General features: G+C 45.4%; 2 protein-coding genes across 5 annotated transcripts; one reads left to right on the top strand and one right to left on the bottom strand.

The window, feature by feature from the left end:
* The first annotated feature begins 143 nt into the window (after positions 1-143).
* cmpk (cytidylate kinase) lies at positions 144-9,526 on the top strand. Its single transcript, XM_030364955.1, has 6 exons — positions 144-431; positions 1,796-1,942; positions 2,625-2,777; positions 3,486-3,562; positions 5,053-5,149; positions 8,548-9,526. Exons 1-6 carry the CDS (start codon positions 288-290, stop codon positions 8,587-8,589), a joined length of 660 nt encoding a protein of 219 aa, XP_030220815.1. The 5' UTR covers positions 144-287; the 3' UTR covers positions 8,590-9,526.
* A 1,209-nt stretch (positions 9,527-10,735) lies between these two features.
* On the bottom strand, positions 10,736-16,523 carry bcl6ab (BCL6A transcription repressor b). 4 transcript variants are annotated; one of them, XM_030364921.1, is made up of 9 exons: positions 16,429-16,523; positions 14,914-15,085; positions 14,474-14,695; positions 13,500-14,393; positions 13,129-13,259; positions 12,172-12,339; positions 11,895-12,025; positions 11,429-11,566; positions 10,736-10,992 (listed from the first exon to the last, which is right to left on the bottom strand). In XM_030364921.1, the coding sequence occupies exons 1-9, from the start codon at positions 16,457-16,459 to the stop codon at positions 10,855-10,857; spliced, it is 2,025 nt and encodes a 674-aa protein (XP_030220781.1). In that variant the 5' UTR covers positions 16,460-16,523; the 3' UTR covers positions 10,736-10,854. The 4 variants fall into 4 exon arrangements, with proteins under 4 accessions (XP_030220781.1, XP_030220782.1, XP_030220783.1 ...); XM_030364922.1 differs by having other exon boundaries at positions 13,500-14,384; XM_030364923.1 differs by lacking the exon at positions 16,429-16,523 and adding an exon at positions 15,804-16,393.
* Between the last annotated feature and the right edge of the window lie 1,212 nt (positions 16,524-17,735).

Here is a 17,735-nt window from a genome sequence, read left to right as displayed (position 1 = left end):
GCCAGATTTCCCGCCCAATCTGGCAACCCTGGCTCTTGAGCGCTGGCAACCAGGCGCTGGCAACCTGCAGTCAGGGTTGCCAGATTGTGAGGGAATTCTGGCCCAATCTGGCAACACGGTTCTAAGTCGCTGCCCACGTCAATCACGGAAGTGCAGCAAGCGCTTTGATCGCGTGACGTCATCCCAGCACTGACACGCATTCACTGTCCCTTCAGTCTGCGCTCAGGACTCTCTCCTTCGTTTGTCGTGGCTGTATTTTATCTCTCCGTGGCTTCGCTGACCGGTTTATGGTGCTCCGCTCTGTATTCGCTCTATACCAGCAGGTTCCAAACATTTTGTCCCGGGTTGCGGTGATGATGAAGCCACAGGTTGTGTTCGTTTTGGGCGGCCCCGGCGCCGGGAAAGGCACCCAGTGCACCAAAATCACGGAGGTAGGACGTTTAGCCCGGGTACATGTGAACTCGGGCAAGATAGATTGCTCAGATAGATTCATGTTACTATTGTCGGATGAAAAAGTTGAAGTTCGAATGTTCAATTGGTTTAATTTACTGTCAAATAACGCACTTCCGGTTGTCCTCTGTTAGCCGGCTAGTTAGCCTCAGTCTTTATTGCTGGTCCTGGTCCTGACCACTCTGGCTACAGCCAGTGCCAGTGGGAAATCTGGTCCGGTCTAGCAACACTTTTCCTGGTATGGACCAGTCCTTATAGAATGACAATTATTTCACCTTATCCTCAAAAGGAAACCATCCTCTCATCCCAGAACAGGCTCAGTATAAACTATTGCAATTTTTCAATTGTACTATCGACCTAAGTAGAATTTAGGGGAGGAGGAAGAAATGTGTAACAGATAGTGTCCAGAGTGGAAAGGCTGCTTCCTAAACCCCCATTAGAACCAACTAAAGTCAAGATATCCCTCATCCAAGAGTTTCAGCACTCTACAAACGATGTGTGGCACCTGGACTACCAAAGAAATCCTTGAATCAAGTGTGCAATGTGTTCACAAAATGGCCACACCACATACTGCCCTTAACTGTGTGGGATGTTGACCATGTTAATCGATTTTTGCAGTTATAAATATGTATCACAATAATTTTCCCCATGGGAAGGTTTCATTCATATGAAACGAGGGTTACACATGAGAAAAATAATTGCCATTTTGATTACCTAATGAAATTAGCTAAATAGACAAATATGTGTTCAAGTGGAAAACGGTTACTATTGTTTAAATGTCCGCAGCAAATGTAGCCAAATAAATTATGTTCATATTTATACCTTTTTATATTGACAATGTGTGTATGCTGTCTTCTGTTTGATTTGATAGATATGTCACAACTCTTTATGAGCTATCTATTTATTTTTGCACTGTTGGAACTTGTCATTTTAGGTCCACGCACTAAACTCACTGTTGACCGTTACTTGGATGCCCAGACCACCGGATTTAGAATCTGTCAACCCCTACATAATAGGGGTTGTCTTAAGAAATAAAAAGTTTCAACCACATCAATTAAATTGATAGGGAGCTGTCTTTTTAATTTATCTAGATTTGAGCTGCTCCATAATACATAAATCTTTGTTGTGTTGTCACTAAGTGACAGATAGGGGTTTCTGGCCTTAGAATAGCAGTGGATCTACCAAACAAACCTGAAGGGCTGTTGAGTATAGAAAACTCATTCATATGAAAAAGCCTGAGTCTTTCCGAGCCATAAATTCTTTACCTTTTTTTTTTTTTGCGCTTTTCTCATTAAAGGCAGCATTCATAAAAAAAATTCTCTCTGCTCCGGTCTCTCCCTCCCAGAACTACAGCTACACCCATCTGTCCGCCGGGGACCTGCTGAGGGGCGAGCGGGCGCGGGAGGGCTCTGAGTTCGGTCAGCTCATCGACAGCCACATCAAGGATGGCAAGATCGTCCCCGTGGAGATTACCATCAACCTGCTGAGGAAGGTCTGTGCGTCCCGCCGCGGGGAGGACAGTTTAATGTGGCTCCGGCCGCTAGATTTAAAAAAGCCACCACAGTTATGTCCTTGTAAAGCATCCAGTCAGATGTGGTAAGAAGCAAGTTAGTTACTTGGTTTGAAAAGTTAAGTGACAAAAGGGCAAAGTTGCAGGGTTGTTCTGTTAATTAAAATCCCAGTTTCTGGTCGACTTCTGGAATATTCCATCAGTGTGCCACTCTTTGCTGAGAAGGTTCCTTCATCAAATGTTTGTTTTTTTCTTCCTTAAAATATTTCTTTTTTTTTCTTCTGATTTTGTTCTTTGAAATATCAGATGTGTGATTCATTTAAATTGCATATTTGTATTGGTATTTTTCGGACTTTTTTCTTTTTGCTGTGATGCTCAACAAAATATAAAATAAGAAAATATTTAACCTTTTTTCAGGGAAGGCCATTGAGAGCAGGAGAGACGCCCTGATTACAACATAAAACTAAAAACTGAAATACAAACATACAATAGATATAAACAGTAGGTCAAACATCACAACAACATTTCAATACATGTAAATAATACAATGCAAGAATGGGACAAATAAGAAAGCAATTTAAAACACAAGCAATGCTTATTGAATGCGACTTCAATCATCCCCTGAGCGTCTCCATGCTGACCCTGCCTCCGTCTGGACCCTCAGGCCATGGAGGAGACCATGAAGGCCGATGAGAAGAAGTTCCGCTTCCTCATCGACGGCTTCCCGCGCAACGAGGACAACCTGCAGGGCTGGAGCCGCGTCATGGAGGACAAGGCAGATGTCAAGTTCGTGTTGTTCTTCGACTGTAGCAACGAGGTACCGACACCCGGCCGTCACCGCATTGTACAATATCTGGTCTGCGGGGTTTTCCTACTGCGTAGAAGCCCCGTCACAAGAAGGACCCATGTTGAATGGTTAAACCCTTAATCGAACCCTTTAACAAACTACAATCCCAAGAGCATGATGGCCTTGCGATGTAGCGCGACACGTTTACTACTGTGTGTTTGTAACAGTGGTTCCCAGCCCTTGACTTTAGGTCTACAGATTCATGGTCAAGAACTTACAGATTCATGGTCAAGAACTTAGATTCCTCTACCTCATATTCCACCTCATGCAAGTAGCCTGCGGTGTTTAGATAGATACACATGCAGTGGCTGACCAAAGAGTGCCAGCACCCCTTTATACACGATTACTACTGCAAGAAGGCCGGAGTCGGTAGAAACAGTCAGCAACGCTGCTTATTCTCCCGTCGTGTTTGTTGAGGAAACACACATGAACCAAACATCAATGGAAGACATTACAGTGGAAAACCTAAGATGGAACGCACCAAGTGACCCCCCCTTGATAGGAAAACCGCCATAACATATTAACAATCATCTCTATTATATTTTGTTTTATTTTTTTACATTTGTCTATGTCAGGAATAAAATCCCATGTACCAACCCGCATAACACAGGTTGAGAAACGTTGTCGGTGTTGTTGTATAATAAGGCACGTCTGGTAAATACTGGGTTATTCCTACAGGTTTGTATCGACCGATGTCTGGAGCGAGGCCAGCACAGCGGACGTACCGACGACAACAGAGAGAGCCTGCAAAAAAGGTACCTTCATTGATTCTCCTAAAGCGGTGAGCATCGTGTTATCTACAGGTACACTATCGGTATTGGGGACCAAACCAGGTACCTTGGAGGTGGAGTGGGAGCAGTCGTGTAGTCTATTTTATTGTAGTGAGTATACTGTGATGATACCCTCCCAGCCTCGTACAAACCCATCCCACTGGTACGTGTACGTGTGTGGCACTTATGGGGTGTCGCACCACACTCACCAACGCAGGGGTCTACAACCCGCTGATTTAAGAGTATAACGATTAACAACAATCATGGAAAGCTGGGTAGGTTTATCAGTTTTAATAACAGTATGAACAAATAGAACACAAAAATGACAAGTTGTCCTTTGTATATCTATAGTAGCAATAGCACATGCTAAACAAGGACAAAATCTACTCAAAATAATTTAATGAACTGTTTACAACCATGGCTAACCAGTGCATGAGAAGGAGATGACAGGAGACTAATGTTTCACTCTTTCAATTGCTCTAATTTGAGCTCTTACTGTAGTTATCTAACATACCATACAGTAATTTAATTGTGTAAAATTGTGAAATTACTGCACGTTAAAAATGACCATGAATTAGCTATACTCTCATTTGCATAGTGATTAACATTCTGAATTTCAATTGTGTATACCAACTGTATATGTTGGCTGACATTTACCTAACTTTTTTTCCCATGCCTGTTTTTAAATTCCCTAGCCTGACACCCAGTCTGAAAGGCTGGACAGGGGTTCTCATCTAAAAGTAACAAGGAGATATAAAGTGGGATTAAAACATTGTCTTCTGTTGACTGCTTGTTATGTGGTTTTCACATTAATATGGGAGGACTAGACACACACATGCGCACGCACACACACACGAGAAGGAGGGGCTCGGCCAGCAACTAACGTGCAGAGATGCAGGGGCAGCTTTGCGCTTCGTAACAGAGACAGGGCAGAGCGCGAGCGCGCAGGGGGAATTTTATGAATGGTGAATGTAGGAGATAACTTCACCTGCTTAAATTATTTTATTGCAGTTATACCCAACCGGTATTTGCGAAAAGTAAACACAGAAGTGAAAGATGTGTCACAAGACGATTGATACGTATCCGTGCACATTTTTAAGTGGGTATACGCAAATCCTGGTGCGTTCCTAGTGGGTATACGGCGTATACCTGCGTATCACGTAGACTACACCACTGAGTGGGAGCCATACATCCTAATCCTGTCCCTATCCCGCTCCTATATGTGTCTTTATACAAGGCATCCTTGCTATAGCAGATGGGCCTCAAGCATCCGTAGCCTGGCCAAGCTAATATTATAAGCCCTTTCATAAAGAGGAATTACCTTTAACATTTTTAGATGCAATAAAACGACCACAGTTGATGATTTCATGACAAAAGGCGAATATCAGCATATAGAAGCTCAATGTCTGGATCAGCCTTTGTGTAGCATATGAATTGCTGTATCTGCCTCCACATGTTTCTTCCTCCTGTTTCAGGATCCAGACCTACCTGCAGTCCACACGGCCAATCATCGATCAGTACGAGAAGCAGGGCAAGGTGCGCACCGTGGACGCCTCCCACAAGGTGGATGAGGTGAGCGAGCCGTCGCAAAGCATGGTAACCAAGGGAACAGGCAGGGGGCGGGCCCATAGAGAAGAGCTCCCCACCAGGGGGCGGGCCTCCCTACCATGGGGCGGGCCCATAGAGAAGAGCTCCCTACCAGGGGGCGGGCCTCCCCACCAGGGGGCGGGCCCATAGAGAAGAGCTCCCCACCAGGGGGCGGGCCTCCCTACCATGGGGCGGGCCCATAGAGAAGAGCTCCCTACCAGGGGGCGGGCCTCCCCACCACCAGGGGGCGGGCCTCCCCACCAGGGGGCGGGCCTAACCATATAGATAGATAGATAGATAGATAGATAGATAGATAGATAGATAGATAGATAATCAATCACGTACTTGTTTAATATATTTGATATATTAAATTGTCATAAAGTATTTTATCTATATTTAAATCTATCATGAGCTCCCCCTGCTGGGGAGTCCCGCCCGTGTGTGTGTGTGTGTAGTATCTCGCAAAAGTGAGTACACACCTGACATTTGTGTAAATATTTTATTAAATCTATTCATGGGACACTACTGTCAGTGTACAGCTTGATGTATAACAGTGTCAATGTACTGCCCCTCAAAATAACTCAACACAGCCATTAATGTCTAAACCGCTTGCACCAAAAGTGAGTACAACCCTCAGTGAAAATGTCCAAATTGGGCCCAATTAACCATTTCCCCTCCCCAGTGTCAAGTGCCTCGTTAGTGTTAATTGGTCTCAGGTGTGAATGGGGAGTTGGTTTGTTCAATTTGGTGTTATCGCTTTCTCACTGGTCTCTGGAAGTTCATCATGGCACCCAGTGGCGGCTGGTGGTCAAAAATGTTGGTGGGGCACAGTAATAGACAGAGGGTCTGGGGTTCCCCCCCCCCTATAAAAGAAATTGAATTTAATAGATTTTATTTCCTGTATTCTGGTGCATTTTGGGGATGGCTACTTCCTATTATCTATTACTAGACCCCGAAGACATTTGTTTTGAGAATAATGGCTGGCTGATGAAGTTATTGGCTGGCCAGCCGGCTCAACCAAAACCTAAATGGCTGCTGCAGCCGCCAAATTTTTTATGGCTACAAATGGCTGAAGCGGCCACACTTCATGTCTATGTTATACTGATTTACTATATCTCAATATTTTGACCATTAAATGCCTTCAGTAAGACCTGGATTGGGCTTTGCAAGGTTTGTTTACCGGCGTTGCGTGTTCCAACGGTTTATTAGGTTTCTAATAAATCGCTGTCTAATCAATACTTCATTCACATTCGGAGTCAAAGCCCTACTATGTGATAGAATTATTACTTGATGCAAATAATTCTAGCTGGCTCAGCCAAAGTTGATCAGATGGCGGCTTATTTTGGCTTCTACAATTATTGGCTGGCGGCAGCTGAACTTCAAAATGGTGCAAATGGCGGCGCCTGGCGGTGGCTTCGGGGTTTACCTATTGCCTACTATTCATTCAGATTTATAGCCTACATCCTGACTTGCCGGGCCTGGACAAGCTTACACTGCATATACAGACCTACTTTATGGCCATTCCACCAGCCATTGCTATTTGACCCATTGTTGTTATTCTGATATTGAGACAAATCGTGATCACTGTCCTATAGCGTCCATTTTTTGTGAGTCTCAATGTCTACTTCAAATGCAGTTAGAAATATGGGACAGTTGCTTCATTTTGTTTATATGCTACAGGCCGAAAGACTAAATTAATATGTAACTTACTTGTTCCTTTTAAGTATAACATTGCTTGGAGAGTCCAATTCCTCCACTGAAAAGGGTGGAAAGTGTTTACAACTCTCTACTAGTTAGCGATCTGTCTCTTCTCGACATGTAGTTGTGTTGCGCGAATGCTGCTGAGGAAGGTAGCCTATTTGATTGATTCTCTGAATTGTCCAATCATGCGGTGATAACAAAAAAGAAAAGCGATACCATTGGCCTGGGGCTCACTGGTGCGACCCGAGGGCGAATTTTCTTGCGCCAATGAAAGAGGAGGTCTTTGAGGAGGGCTTTATTTAAAATGACCAATAACTAGCCTAGCACAAATCATTGACGTTCAGACGCATTTAATTGGTTGCTGGCAGTGACAAGCACATCACACAATTAAATGAGGATAAACGCTATGTATTTTTGTTGATTTATTTTGTATTGATAATAGTTGATTAATAGTTGGCAGATATATTCAAGTGAATATTTCACGGAGGGGTGACGCCCTAGCGCCCTCTATTGACCCACCGACACTGATGGCACCTCATGGCAAAGAACTCGATGAGAATCTTAAAAAAAGACAGGCGTCAGCCTATCAGTGCTCAGGCTATACGCCGCACACTGCATCAAATTGGTCTGCATGGCTGTCGTCCCAGAAAGAAGCCTCTTCTACAAATGATGCACAAGAAAGCCTGCAAACAGTGTGCTGAAGCCAAGCAGACTAAGGACATGTGTTACTGGAGCCATGTCCTGTGGACTGATGAGACCAAGGTCAACTTCTTTGGTTCAGATGGTGTCAAGCGTTTGTGGCGGCAACCAGGTGAGGAGAACAAAGACAAGTCTGTCTTGCCTACTGTCAAGCATGGTGGTGGGAGTGTCATGGTCTGGGGCTGCATGAGTGCTAGGGTAAGCTACAGCACTGGGGAGCTACGGTTCATTGAGGGAACCATGAATGACCTGGACTGCCATGTACTCTGAAATAATGAGGCGGAGCATGATCCCCTCTCTTCGGAAACTCGGCCTGGGTATACCAGCATGATAACGACCCCAAACACTCCTCCAAGACGACCACTGCCTAGCTAACGAAGCTGAGGGTAAAGGTGATGGACCGGCCGAGCATGTCTCCAGACCTAAACCCTATTGAGCATCTGTGGGGCGTCCTAAAGCGGAAGGTGGAGGAGCGCACGGTCTCTAACATCCATCAGCTCTGTGACGTCGTCAAGGACGAGTGGAACAGGATTCCAGTGGCAACCTGTGAGGCTCTGGTGAACGCCACGCCCAAGAGGGTGCTGGAAAATAATGGTGGCCACACAAATATTCACACTTTGGGCCCAATTTGGACATTTTCACTTATTAGGGTTGTTCTCACTTTTGGTGCCAGCGGTTTAGACATTAATGGCTGTGTTTAGTTATTTTGAGGGGACAGTACAGTTACACTGTTATACAAGCTGTACACTGACTTCTTTACATTGTATCAAAGTGTAATTTCTTCAGTGTTGTCCCATGAATAGATTTAATAAAAGTATTTACAAAAATGTGAGGGGTGTACTCACTTTTGTGAGATGCTGTATGTATGTATAATTTTTTGGTGTGTGCCTTGTTGCTGGGCAAATGGATTGAATCGGTGGGGGAAACCCTCCGATTGACCTTTTAAGTCCTGTTTATTCTCTTTATTTTTGTGTTTTCCTCAGGTGTTTGCTGACGTGAAGGCTATCTTAGACAAGGAGGGTTGAGTGCCGCCAACTGCCAACATCTGTGCTCTTCATTTAACCTTAGATTTGTATTTTTATTCAATGCGATTACACTCTGTCCATTTGTAGCACTTGCTTTTTCAGTCCTTCTGTCTTTTTGAAGATGCTGTAATGCTGGTTGAAGAGTGTGCGCTGTGTGAATGGTTATGTATGTGCGTGTGTGTCAATAGATCAACTGATCAATAGATCAAGGCCTTTGCATAGGAAACACTAGTTGGGTCACTGCGGCATTTATAATCCTTGTGCTAAGGGGTCTGGTATATTCTGGGGACGTAGGTTCATAATATTTCCATGTAGACGGCGTGCCGTGGAGGAGGGGACAAGTATCAAGCCTTCAGACCAAACAGGTTATTTTCTAATGATGACGCACGGGGCAGACCTCCATCTCTTTTTTTCTCTTAAGCGGCCAATGGCGTTCACCATTGATCAAATTAACATGTACAACAACCGTCAGGGTGGTCTGACTGAAGGAAACAGCACGGGAGAGGCGCTTTAAGGTTTGATTGGTCCTGGTGTTCAAAGGAAGGGATTTATTTTTGGGAACAGTAGGATTGTGCGCTATTTACAAACGAGTATATCATGAGACTTAACCATACCGAACTCCAACTCGATTCCTGCTCTTTTTGTGCCATGGCTAGTCAGGCCTTTTCTTTTGATTAAAAAGGTGACATTTACCTGTTGCAGTGTAACTAAAATCTATGATGGCCATGGGAAAAAAGGATGGCTTTGTTTCCACATGATCTGAGGGCAAATTAAACAATGAAAAACGTATGATTGGCTTGTTATTCAAGACTAATGTTTCATGTTAATCATATTTGGATTATGATGATTGTGTTGTAGATATATCGGAACGAGGTGTTGGAAAATAAATGCATTTTGCCTCTATGAAATATGAAATAAATATGAAAGATACATGAAATATGGCAAGTAGATGTGCTTTTTAACGTGTAATAGAATTTCAAAACAATCTAACTGCAACTAAATCAGCGCTTGGAAGTTCTAAATCATTGATGTCATCTTGCTGCTGAGCCAGCAGATGGCGACATACTAAAACTCAAAGGGTGAACTAGATATGAAGTTCCACCAAGAAACGTTTTAACTCCTTGGAGGAATGTTGGACTCCTGAGTGACTCACGTTTAACACCCGGGCCCTGCCCTTAATTCCCCTTGCCCCTTGAACCATCAGTGCCCTCTTTGTTCAGACACGTGCTCTTTTTGGATTGTTTAATCACTTATTAATCAAATGGCAATTATCTTGAAGTTCAACAGTGGGAAAGTAGCCAAACATGTCAGCACCCTTAAAACTAAGCTCCAGCCAAGTTGGAAGGATTCCTGCCACTCTCAATTATCGATTTGCTCATGTTTGTCATTGAGCATTTAGCCTATTTTGTAAAAGAATTGTATCACAACAGATTTTTTTTCATAATGCATTTATTTTATATATATAACTATATAAACATTTATATAAACTCTGGTTAAAAACAAATACATTGGATACTGCTTACATTCCTGAGGATGTTTTAGCTTGCGCTCTGGTGTATTTACAGCTTTTTACACTATTTAAAATAAGCTTGACAACAAGTACCAGACAAGCGTGTACAAAACAACTCTTAAGGCACTGTCAATATACTGCATTTGTACAAGAACATCTGAAAAACGTACACGGTAATTTTTGCTCAAAAATAAGGAAATATCTATCGCAGTAAGACATGAAACATTAGCAAAAAAACAAAACTTATGAAGTCTGCCAGCAGATGGCATCTGCCCATATAGATAGACATATATTATCTTTTACAGAAAATAAGCTAGCCAAGAAACGAGGCACCTTTCAGCACTAAATCAGGGCAGGGCCCCTCTCCTCTCCACATTTAGGGTAGATAACACTGCATCACCACACTTTGATCAGGAATGACACATTCCTTTAACAGCAACACTGCCTCCAAACGATCACGCACAGTAAATACACTAACAAAATACACACAATGCCACAATCCACGTGTGTACATTCAATATTGGTCATTCTCACAGAAAAAGAAAGCCACATACATTTCTCGTAACGGTCAATTTTTGCAAGACCCCATACAGAGTGAATTTCTTTAACAAAGGCAAACATAGGATATATGATTGCCTTTTTTTTTTTTTTTTTTAAACACCTTGTTCACATTTAAGAGAAAATACAACACAGTTGTAGATTACTAAGACCACCGTTTTGTTAGAACATCTTCCAGGGGGCGGGGGTAACGGGGATCAGGAGGAGGCAGAGACCCCCAGGGCAGAGGGGGCGCGGCGGTAGGGGGCCTTGGTGTTGGTGACCGCCCCGTGTTTCTGCCTCAGGTGGAGCCTCAGCTGGCTCTTGTGTCTGAAGTGGAGGTCACATTTCTCACACTGCAGACGGAAAGGAGGAGAGAGGGATTGTGTGTCAATTAAAAAAATATTTGTTCTACAGCCGGTAATTAACATGCATACAAAAGAATATTGAACCAAACCTGCAGACACTCTTGGTATTTTGGTCTGCTAGGTGCCCCAACAGGGGAACTAACAGAAACTACAGAAATACCCCAGGAAATACTACCTACTACTACTACTACTACTACTACTATGAGTTGATAGATCGGAAAAAACAACTTAGTTTCTCTGCAGTGTCTGGGCTGAGCCAGGTTCTCAGAGCGTACATTGCTTTAGGATTAGCGCTGGTGGCAAAGAGCTTGTCCCTATTGATAGCCAGTTGATTCACAGGGGGCAGAGAAGGGATTTGCTCGGAAGGGCTTCACCAGCTGACAGAGCATTACTGGGAGAGAGAGGAGCTCAGAGGGAGGCTTACATGGTAGGGTTTTTCGCCCGTGTGGATGCGCATGTGGCTCTTGAGTGTCTGGAGGTGGCGGAAGTGGGTGCCACAGATCACACAGGGGTACGGCTTCTCCCCGGTGTGGATCAGCACGTGAGCGCGGAGGTGGGCCACCTTGGGAGGAACCAAGTTCATACATATGTTAATGACCTCATTCAAAGTTTGCTGATAAAAAAAAATTGAACTCCTTTCTCAGATCATTACTTTGGGCTTATTAAGGAATTGCACCAAGGGCGAAAGCAAATCAATGATTTGCCAAAATAACTGATCGAATTGAAACAATTTAGTCAATGTCAACGGTAGACACCATGAAAGTGTCATTTAATGTTAAGGAGGGCAGAGGAAACCAGGCCAATAACCAAAATAAAGTTTGATAAAAAAGAGGCAAAGAACCGTTTCCTTTGGTTTTTGTTGTCATTGGACCAGCGCTCTTTGTACTCACTTGTACGAAGCGTGAGCCGCAGGTCTCACACTTGTACGGCTTCTCTCCTGAGTGGATACGCGTGTGGGTCTTCAGGTTGGCTGGCCGGTTGAACTGCGCACCACAGATGTTGCAGTGGTACGGTTTGGCCCCTGCAGAAGGTCAACACCAACAACACATGAATAGTTAAACATTTGCATTGCACAAGTGGTCAAGTGGTCGGCAAAATGAGTTTGTGTTCATATTTTAATTTGAAAGCCAATATTACGCACACACACCCCGAGTGTGGGAGCCTTACCAGTGTGGACCGTCTTGTGGCTGGCCAGGTTGCCCTTGTAGCGGAAGGCGGCCTGGCAGCAGTCACACCTGTAGGGCTTGTCGCTGTGGTCCTGGAGCATGTGGCTCTTCAGGGAGTCCGCCTCGGTGAACTTGGAGTCACACTCGTTGCAGAAGAACGTGTGGCTTTCTGAACAAAAAAAAACCGCATCGTTAGACAGTTGGTACCGTGATTACGCAAATATAGGCCGCGGCGTGTTTGCACATTTTTCAGACAAATGACGGTTCTGTAGACTTTACTTATGCACGCCAAGTTTGTGACACGATCAATTTTCATTGAATGGTAATCCCTCCCCGACGTAAACAGGTTGAGTCCCAGTCTAATAATAACTGTTGCTAATTGGGTAATATACTCCAATTCAGATTAGGAATTGGTATAGGCCACATTGGGTGAACCAAATAGGCCTATATACTTTTTACCGGCCCGATGACTTATATTTAGACTTAAATATAACCTTGCACACACAAGATAAATGGTTGCAGTCTTGAGCCCTGAATGTAATCCTTTGACACTGTCCTGTAAAGTGCACAGAAATCCTTCGATATAAACATCAGTTATCCAAAGGCTTTCCACAGACTCATTGATTTGTTATGCTGCAGCTTTTCAATGCAAAATCATGTGAAATCAAGTTCAAATCGAAAGAGTGTCTGAGTGTTTGCAGCAGTCTCAGCAACACGTGGGGCCTCGGACCTGATTTAATGTTCTTTATTGGGCACTTGTTACTGGGGCCTGTACACGTGTGTGGCCTGGTACAGGTTTGTTTTTATCAGGCCTTAGTTGTTAGTACGTTCGTTAACGCATGATGTGGTCTGAATTCGCGTAGTTCAAACAGTTCAAATCGGTAGGCGTGCCTTCGAGGTCGTTCCATTTCCTCCTGAATACAGGGAGGCTCTGCACTGCAGTGGAAGAAAGCCTCACCAGAGCTGGAGTGGTAGTTCTCAGAGAGGGCCTTGTTGGTGTCCTCACTGCTGTAGGAGCCGGGGGAGTAGGGCTCCATGTCCCCGACCCCCTGGGGGCTGTCATAACCACACGACGAGCATCTCAGGTGGCTGAAGGAGCAGAACACAGAGACCGCCACACATTGCATTACACACCCCAGACACCAGGATTCATCTATACTGGGCCAGCAGGCAGGGTCTCTGGTCATTCCCCAAACTAACTGGGTCTATTCGCTATGCTGCGTCAGTGACTAGGGCGCTCTGGAACAATAGATTTGAATCTCAATGAGTGCGATTGATGTGGACGTGACGGTGATTGGCCACGGCGCGCGTCAGCCCAGCAGCCCTCACCTGCTGTCCCGGCAGCTGCTTTCAGCGCGGCGAGCCATGGGCGACACGGGGAACCCCCGGTCATCTGGCCCCGCCTCTCCGGCCGGCCCCTCGCCGCTGGTGTCCGACGGCCCGCTCTGGTAGTGGCTCGACGACGTCCCGAAGAACTCCCCGCCGCCGCCGCCGGAGCCCTCGGCCCCGCGCTCGCCGCCGTCGGCCGCCTGGTTCATGACGATGAAGCGGTACTTCTTCCAGTTGCGGGCCTTGGTGGCGGCGGCGGCGGCGGCGGTGTCCTCCCCGCCCGCCGAGGGCCTCTTGAGGCCGAGGCTGGCGTTCCTGCTGCTGCTGGACTCGGTGGGGGAGTTGGGGTGGCCGTCGGAGCGCAGCGGGCTCTGCGGGCTGCAGATCACGCCCTTCCCGAAGCCCGGAGTGGGCGGCGCCAGCGGGCACTGGACCGCGCCGGGCTCCTCCTTGGCCACCGCCGCGCTCCTCCTCAGGCTGGCCTCGCCGTGGCGGGTGGAGCTGGGCGTGGGCGGGGCCACGGGGACGTTGGCACCGGGCGGCGAGGAGGGGCAGGGCGTCTGGGACGACGAGACCCCCTCCCTCGGGAGGCCGCTGAGGAGGCGCGCCTCCGCCTGCTGCTGCTGCCGGCCCAGGACGGCGGCGGCGGCGGCGCGGGGCGGCGCGGCGTAGACGTGGTACGAGCCCGAGGTGTTGATGCCGCTGACCACGCTCGGGGCGTAGGCGGCGGCGGCCGAGCCCTGCGGGGGGGACACCGTGTGGCTGGAGCGCAGGTTGGTCTCCGTCTCGCCGAGGGGCCGCAGTGCCCAGACCTCCTCGGCCGACAGACCGCCAGAGCCGCCCAGCTCGCCGTCAAACTGCAGCTTCAGAGAACTCCGCAGTTTCCTGGAGACACTTTTTAAATGAGTACAATCATCAACGAGGACGATGTGTGTTCACACGTGGTGTATGAGCGCCACGGCGAGGTCCGTTACCTGGACTCGATGAACCTCTGGCAGGTGTCCACCACATGCTCCATCTGGAGGTAGAGGGCTGTGCTCATGGTGGCCTCCACTAGGTCCTCATTCAGGTTGATTCTGGACGTGTACATGAAGTCCAGCAGGATGGAGAAGCCCGTGGGGTCCACTTTGTGGTCCAAGGTGACCACGCTGAGGTCCGCCTTCTCAGGGTCCATGAAGATAGAGTAGAAGAGCCCACTAAGAGCACGAAAGGGGGGTTAGACACGACATAGGAATCTTCAACTGTGCCGTTATCAATTTAGCATGATTTCCCAGAGACCGCCATTTTAGTTTTATTTCCTCAAATATGCCACCGATTCCCATAGTGGTGCTAGGACAGTTAAAGTTGACAAAATCATAATTACTACAATGAACAGCTGATAAAAAACAACCATGAGTATGTGATAAGAGCGCACCTGCATGCCACCAGGATGGTCTTGTGCGTGCTGAAGCGCTGTCCGTCCACCTGGATGGTGACGTCTGTCAGGATGTTGCGGCTGCGGAGGCGGTTGAGGTTGAGGAGGACGTCTCCCGCATGCCGTGTGAACTGTATGCAGCCATCAGCTGTGGTGGCCATGCCGTCGCAATCTGGAGGAGAAAGGTATGGGAACCATGGAAATGTTAGTAAATCCATATCCTCCAAGCCATACCGGCCTTCCTTGGCACAAAAGCTTAAGCAAATCATGGGAACATATTTAATTGGGATATACAGTTGTATTTTTTTTTAACAGCGTTCAGAACGTGTTATGAACTCATGTGACCGATAGAGATCGCTGTTGTAAAGGCAGAAACGGCAGTGAAGCGGAGCACTCAGAAAAACTTTATTTTTCAGGGTAGAATATCAAAAAGAAAACTCCAACACCAACATAGTAGCTTTGTTATCAGGGTTACGTTTTTTTAAAAAGCACATCGCGTTTGCTAACCATTTTCTCCGGGCGCCCACAGCTGCACAACTCAAACGATAACATGTTTTCCTACGAAGGGAAAACTCGACGTTGCTTTGAACTTGAGAATCCCCGTGTGAACATTATTATACATTATTATAAGGCTGGTAATGATCGGGCTGTCAGTGTCCAGATATCACTCGATCGAGCGGATCTGCGGCTTTCTGCCCGGTGTTGTTCGAGGCAGTATGCCACCAGTGTGTTTAGCTTTGAGCACATTCCGTCCCGGAGCAGATATCTGTGGCCAGTCGACCCGCAGGTTTCCTGTTCCGCGATACGAGCACAGCACACCTTATTTTCCCTTTAGCGTTCAACGCTACTGACACACGAGAGAAACACGTTATTTATATCTGAAATGTTACCTATGAGCCAGATTGGTGAGATCTTGTTTCCTTCTAGGACTCATGCTGTATTTTTACGCGTGGCCTTCACTTACACACTAGAAGTTTAGCATTAGCAGATGAGCAGGCTACTGTAACAAGCACCTAACATTACACTAGTCTGGCTCTGCAAAGCGGGCGAAAACGGGATAATAGTTCAATAATAAATCGACTATGAAAACATAGGAAAATTCAATCAATACTGGAAATAGGATGTGCACGCCAATTAAAAGGCAATCCGTATAATAATCTGCCTGGATAAAATATTGCGCGGCAGTGCAAGACATGAGGAACTCCGTCCTGTAAATAGATCCAACATATAGCTTTTAAGAGCCTAACACTGCAGACATAAGAAAGATTGTGTTAAACTTCCCTAGCACGCCCTCACTCAGAAGTACAACGTTAGGCATCCTAGGGTTAAACATCCAAATATACACTCAAGTTCAGAAGTTAAACTATGCCATCTCAAATTAACCTATATTCATGAACAGATTGAATATTTCTAATGTTTATATACAAGCCCAATAGCTATCAACGCAGCCAAATGCGCATCTGCAAGTTCATAAGTCCCCTGACATAATACTGAGAAAAATAGAAAAAAAGTCACCTTGTAAAAGGTTCCTCGAAACTTTGTGCATCACCAGTTCTGAGAATCCAGTTCTAAGAAACACGAAGGTTCAATTCTCGGAATTTCAGCAGAAGACCAGTCCATTCCTAGAGAGGGGGGGAGTACATTTTGGTTGTTTGTGGCATTGCATAAAGAATAAGTCGTAAATATTGATGAATGCATGTGAATAAATTATAAAATTGAAATAATATTACATTGTTTATATTAATGTTAATATGAAGATAACAATTGTTATGTTCATAGAGTCAAAAAGTATTGGACACCCCTATAGATGGAACGATCCAAATGCAAGGTCATCTGATCCAAAAGTAGAGCTTACGAGGTACTCTAGGAGTATATGTATATTACCTTACTATGAGAAAATATGTGTTGAGGCCAATCGTCCTTATCGATGTTTTTCCACTGGCTCTCTTTTTATTAAGAATTTCCTTGATTCATTATTTTTTCCTCTTCGTTTCATGCTATGGATTAGCAGCAGGGTTTTCCGGATATATGTGTATTTGATTGTTTATTATGGGAAGTTTTGGACGCAGTCTACACATAGTGAATCATAGCTATGATTTGGGGTGTTTTCTCGTATTATCCGTGGATGCATTTCGCTCTGGCTCATGGGATCTTTATAAACAAGTAATTATAGAAAATGCCTTTTTGTTTTAATAAAACAATCGACGCTTGTTCGCTCTGAAAAATATCAAGACCAAGACTAGAAGTTAAACTTTTTGCTAAAGTGCTATTGCATTTTTCGAGATGATTAGCTTCTCTTTCGTGGGCAAAGGATCAAAAAAAGATGACAATGTCTTCCAATTTACACCGAACTAAACAGTTTGTGGTTGGAAAAAACTTTGCAGCCTCTTGCTGAAGACACAGCCCTGGCCATGTCTTTAAGAGACTGGACAACAAAGTTGACATTGTTTGGCATCCATCTACTAATATTAAATTATTGCTGTCAGCCAACAAAGAGGGGCATTCCAGGCAAACTATACAAACTAAAGCAACCGTTCAGGAGGAGATAAGTCAAACTCCTTTGCAAATGAAAACATCTGCTTCACCAGTCCAATTTGACAGGTTTAAATAACAGCAGTGCAGGTGGCCATGGCAACTAAAAGGTCTATTTGTAGTTTCTCCTGCTTTACTCTTATTTTCTCTCCACCTGTGGTTTTGTTCATCTCCTAAGTAACTCCACCAAACAAGACTGGATGCTTAATGATCCAATTATATCAGAAAGCACAATTGTGGCTGATTAACAACACTATTTGTGGCTTAGTGTTGATGTGGGCCATGTTTTT

This window comes from Gadus morhua, chromosome 8, assembly GCF_902167405.1.
Source record: "Gadus morhua chromosome 8, gadMor3.0, whole genome shotgun sequence".
Classification (NCBI taxonomy): domain Eukaryota; kingdom Metazoa; phylum Chordata; class Actinopteri; order Gadiformes; family Gadidae; genus Gadus; species Gadus morhua.
Note: the sequence above shows the minus strand (reverse complement) of the source record. Positions and strands in the feature narration are given on the sequence as shown.

Excerpts from the sequence above, each read along its gene's own strand:
- cmpk (XM_030364955.1), top strand. The coding sequence starts at position 288 with ATGGTGCTCCGCTCTGTATTCGCTCTATACCAGCAGGTTCCAAACATT. Across the intron at positions 1,943-2,624 it reads CCATCAACCTGCTGAGGAAG|GCCATGGAGGAGACCATGAA; the intron begins GTCTGTGCGTCC and ends CTGGACCCTCAG. Across the intron at positions 2,778-3,485 it reads TCTTCGACTGTAGCAACGAG|GTTTGTATCGACCGATGTCT; the intron begins GTACCGACACCC and ends TTATTCCTACAG.
- bcl6ab (XM_030364921.1), bottom strand. The coding sequence starts at position 16,459 with ATGCACAAAGTTTCGAGGAACCTTTTACAAG. Across the intron at positions 14,696-14,913 it reads ACCATCCTGGTGGCATGCAG|TGGGCTCTTCTACTCTATCT; the intron begins GTGCGCTCTTAT and ends TCGTGCTCTTAG. Across the intron at positions 13,260-13,499 it reads AGCAGCTGCCGGGACAGCAG|CCACCTGAGATGCTCGTCGT; the intron begins GTGAGGGCTGCT and ends CTGCTCCTTCAG.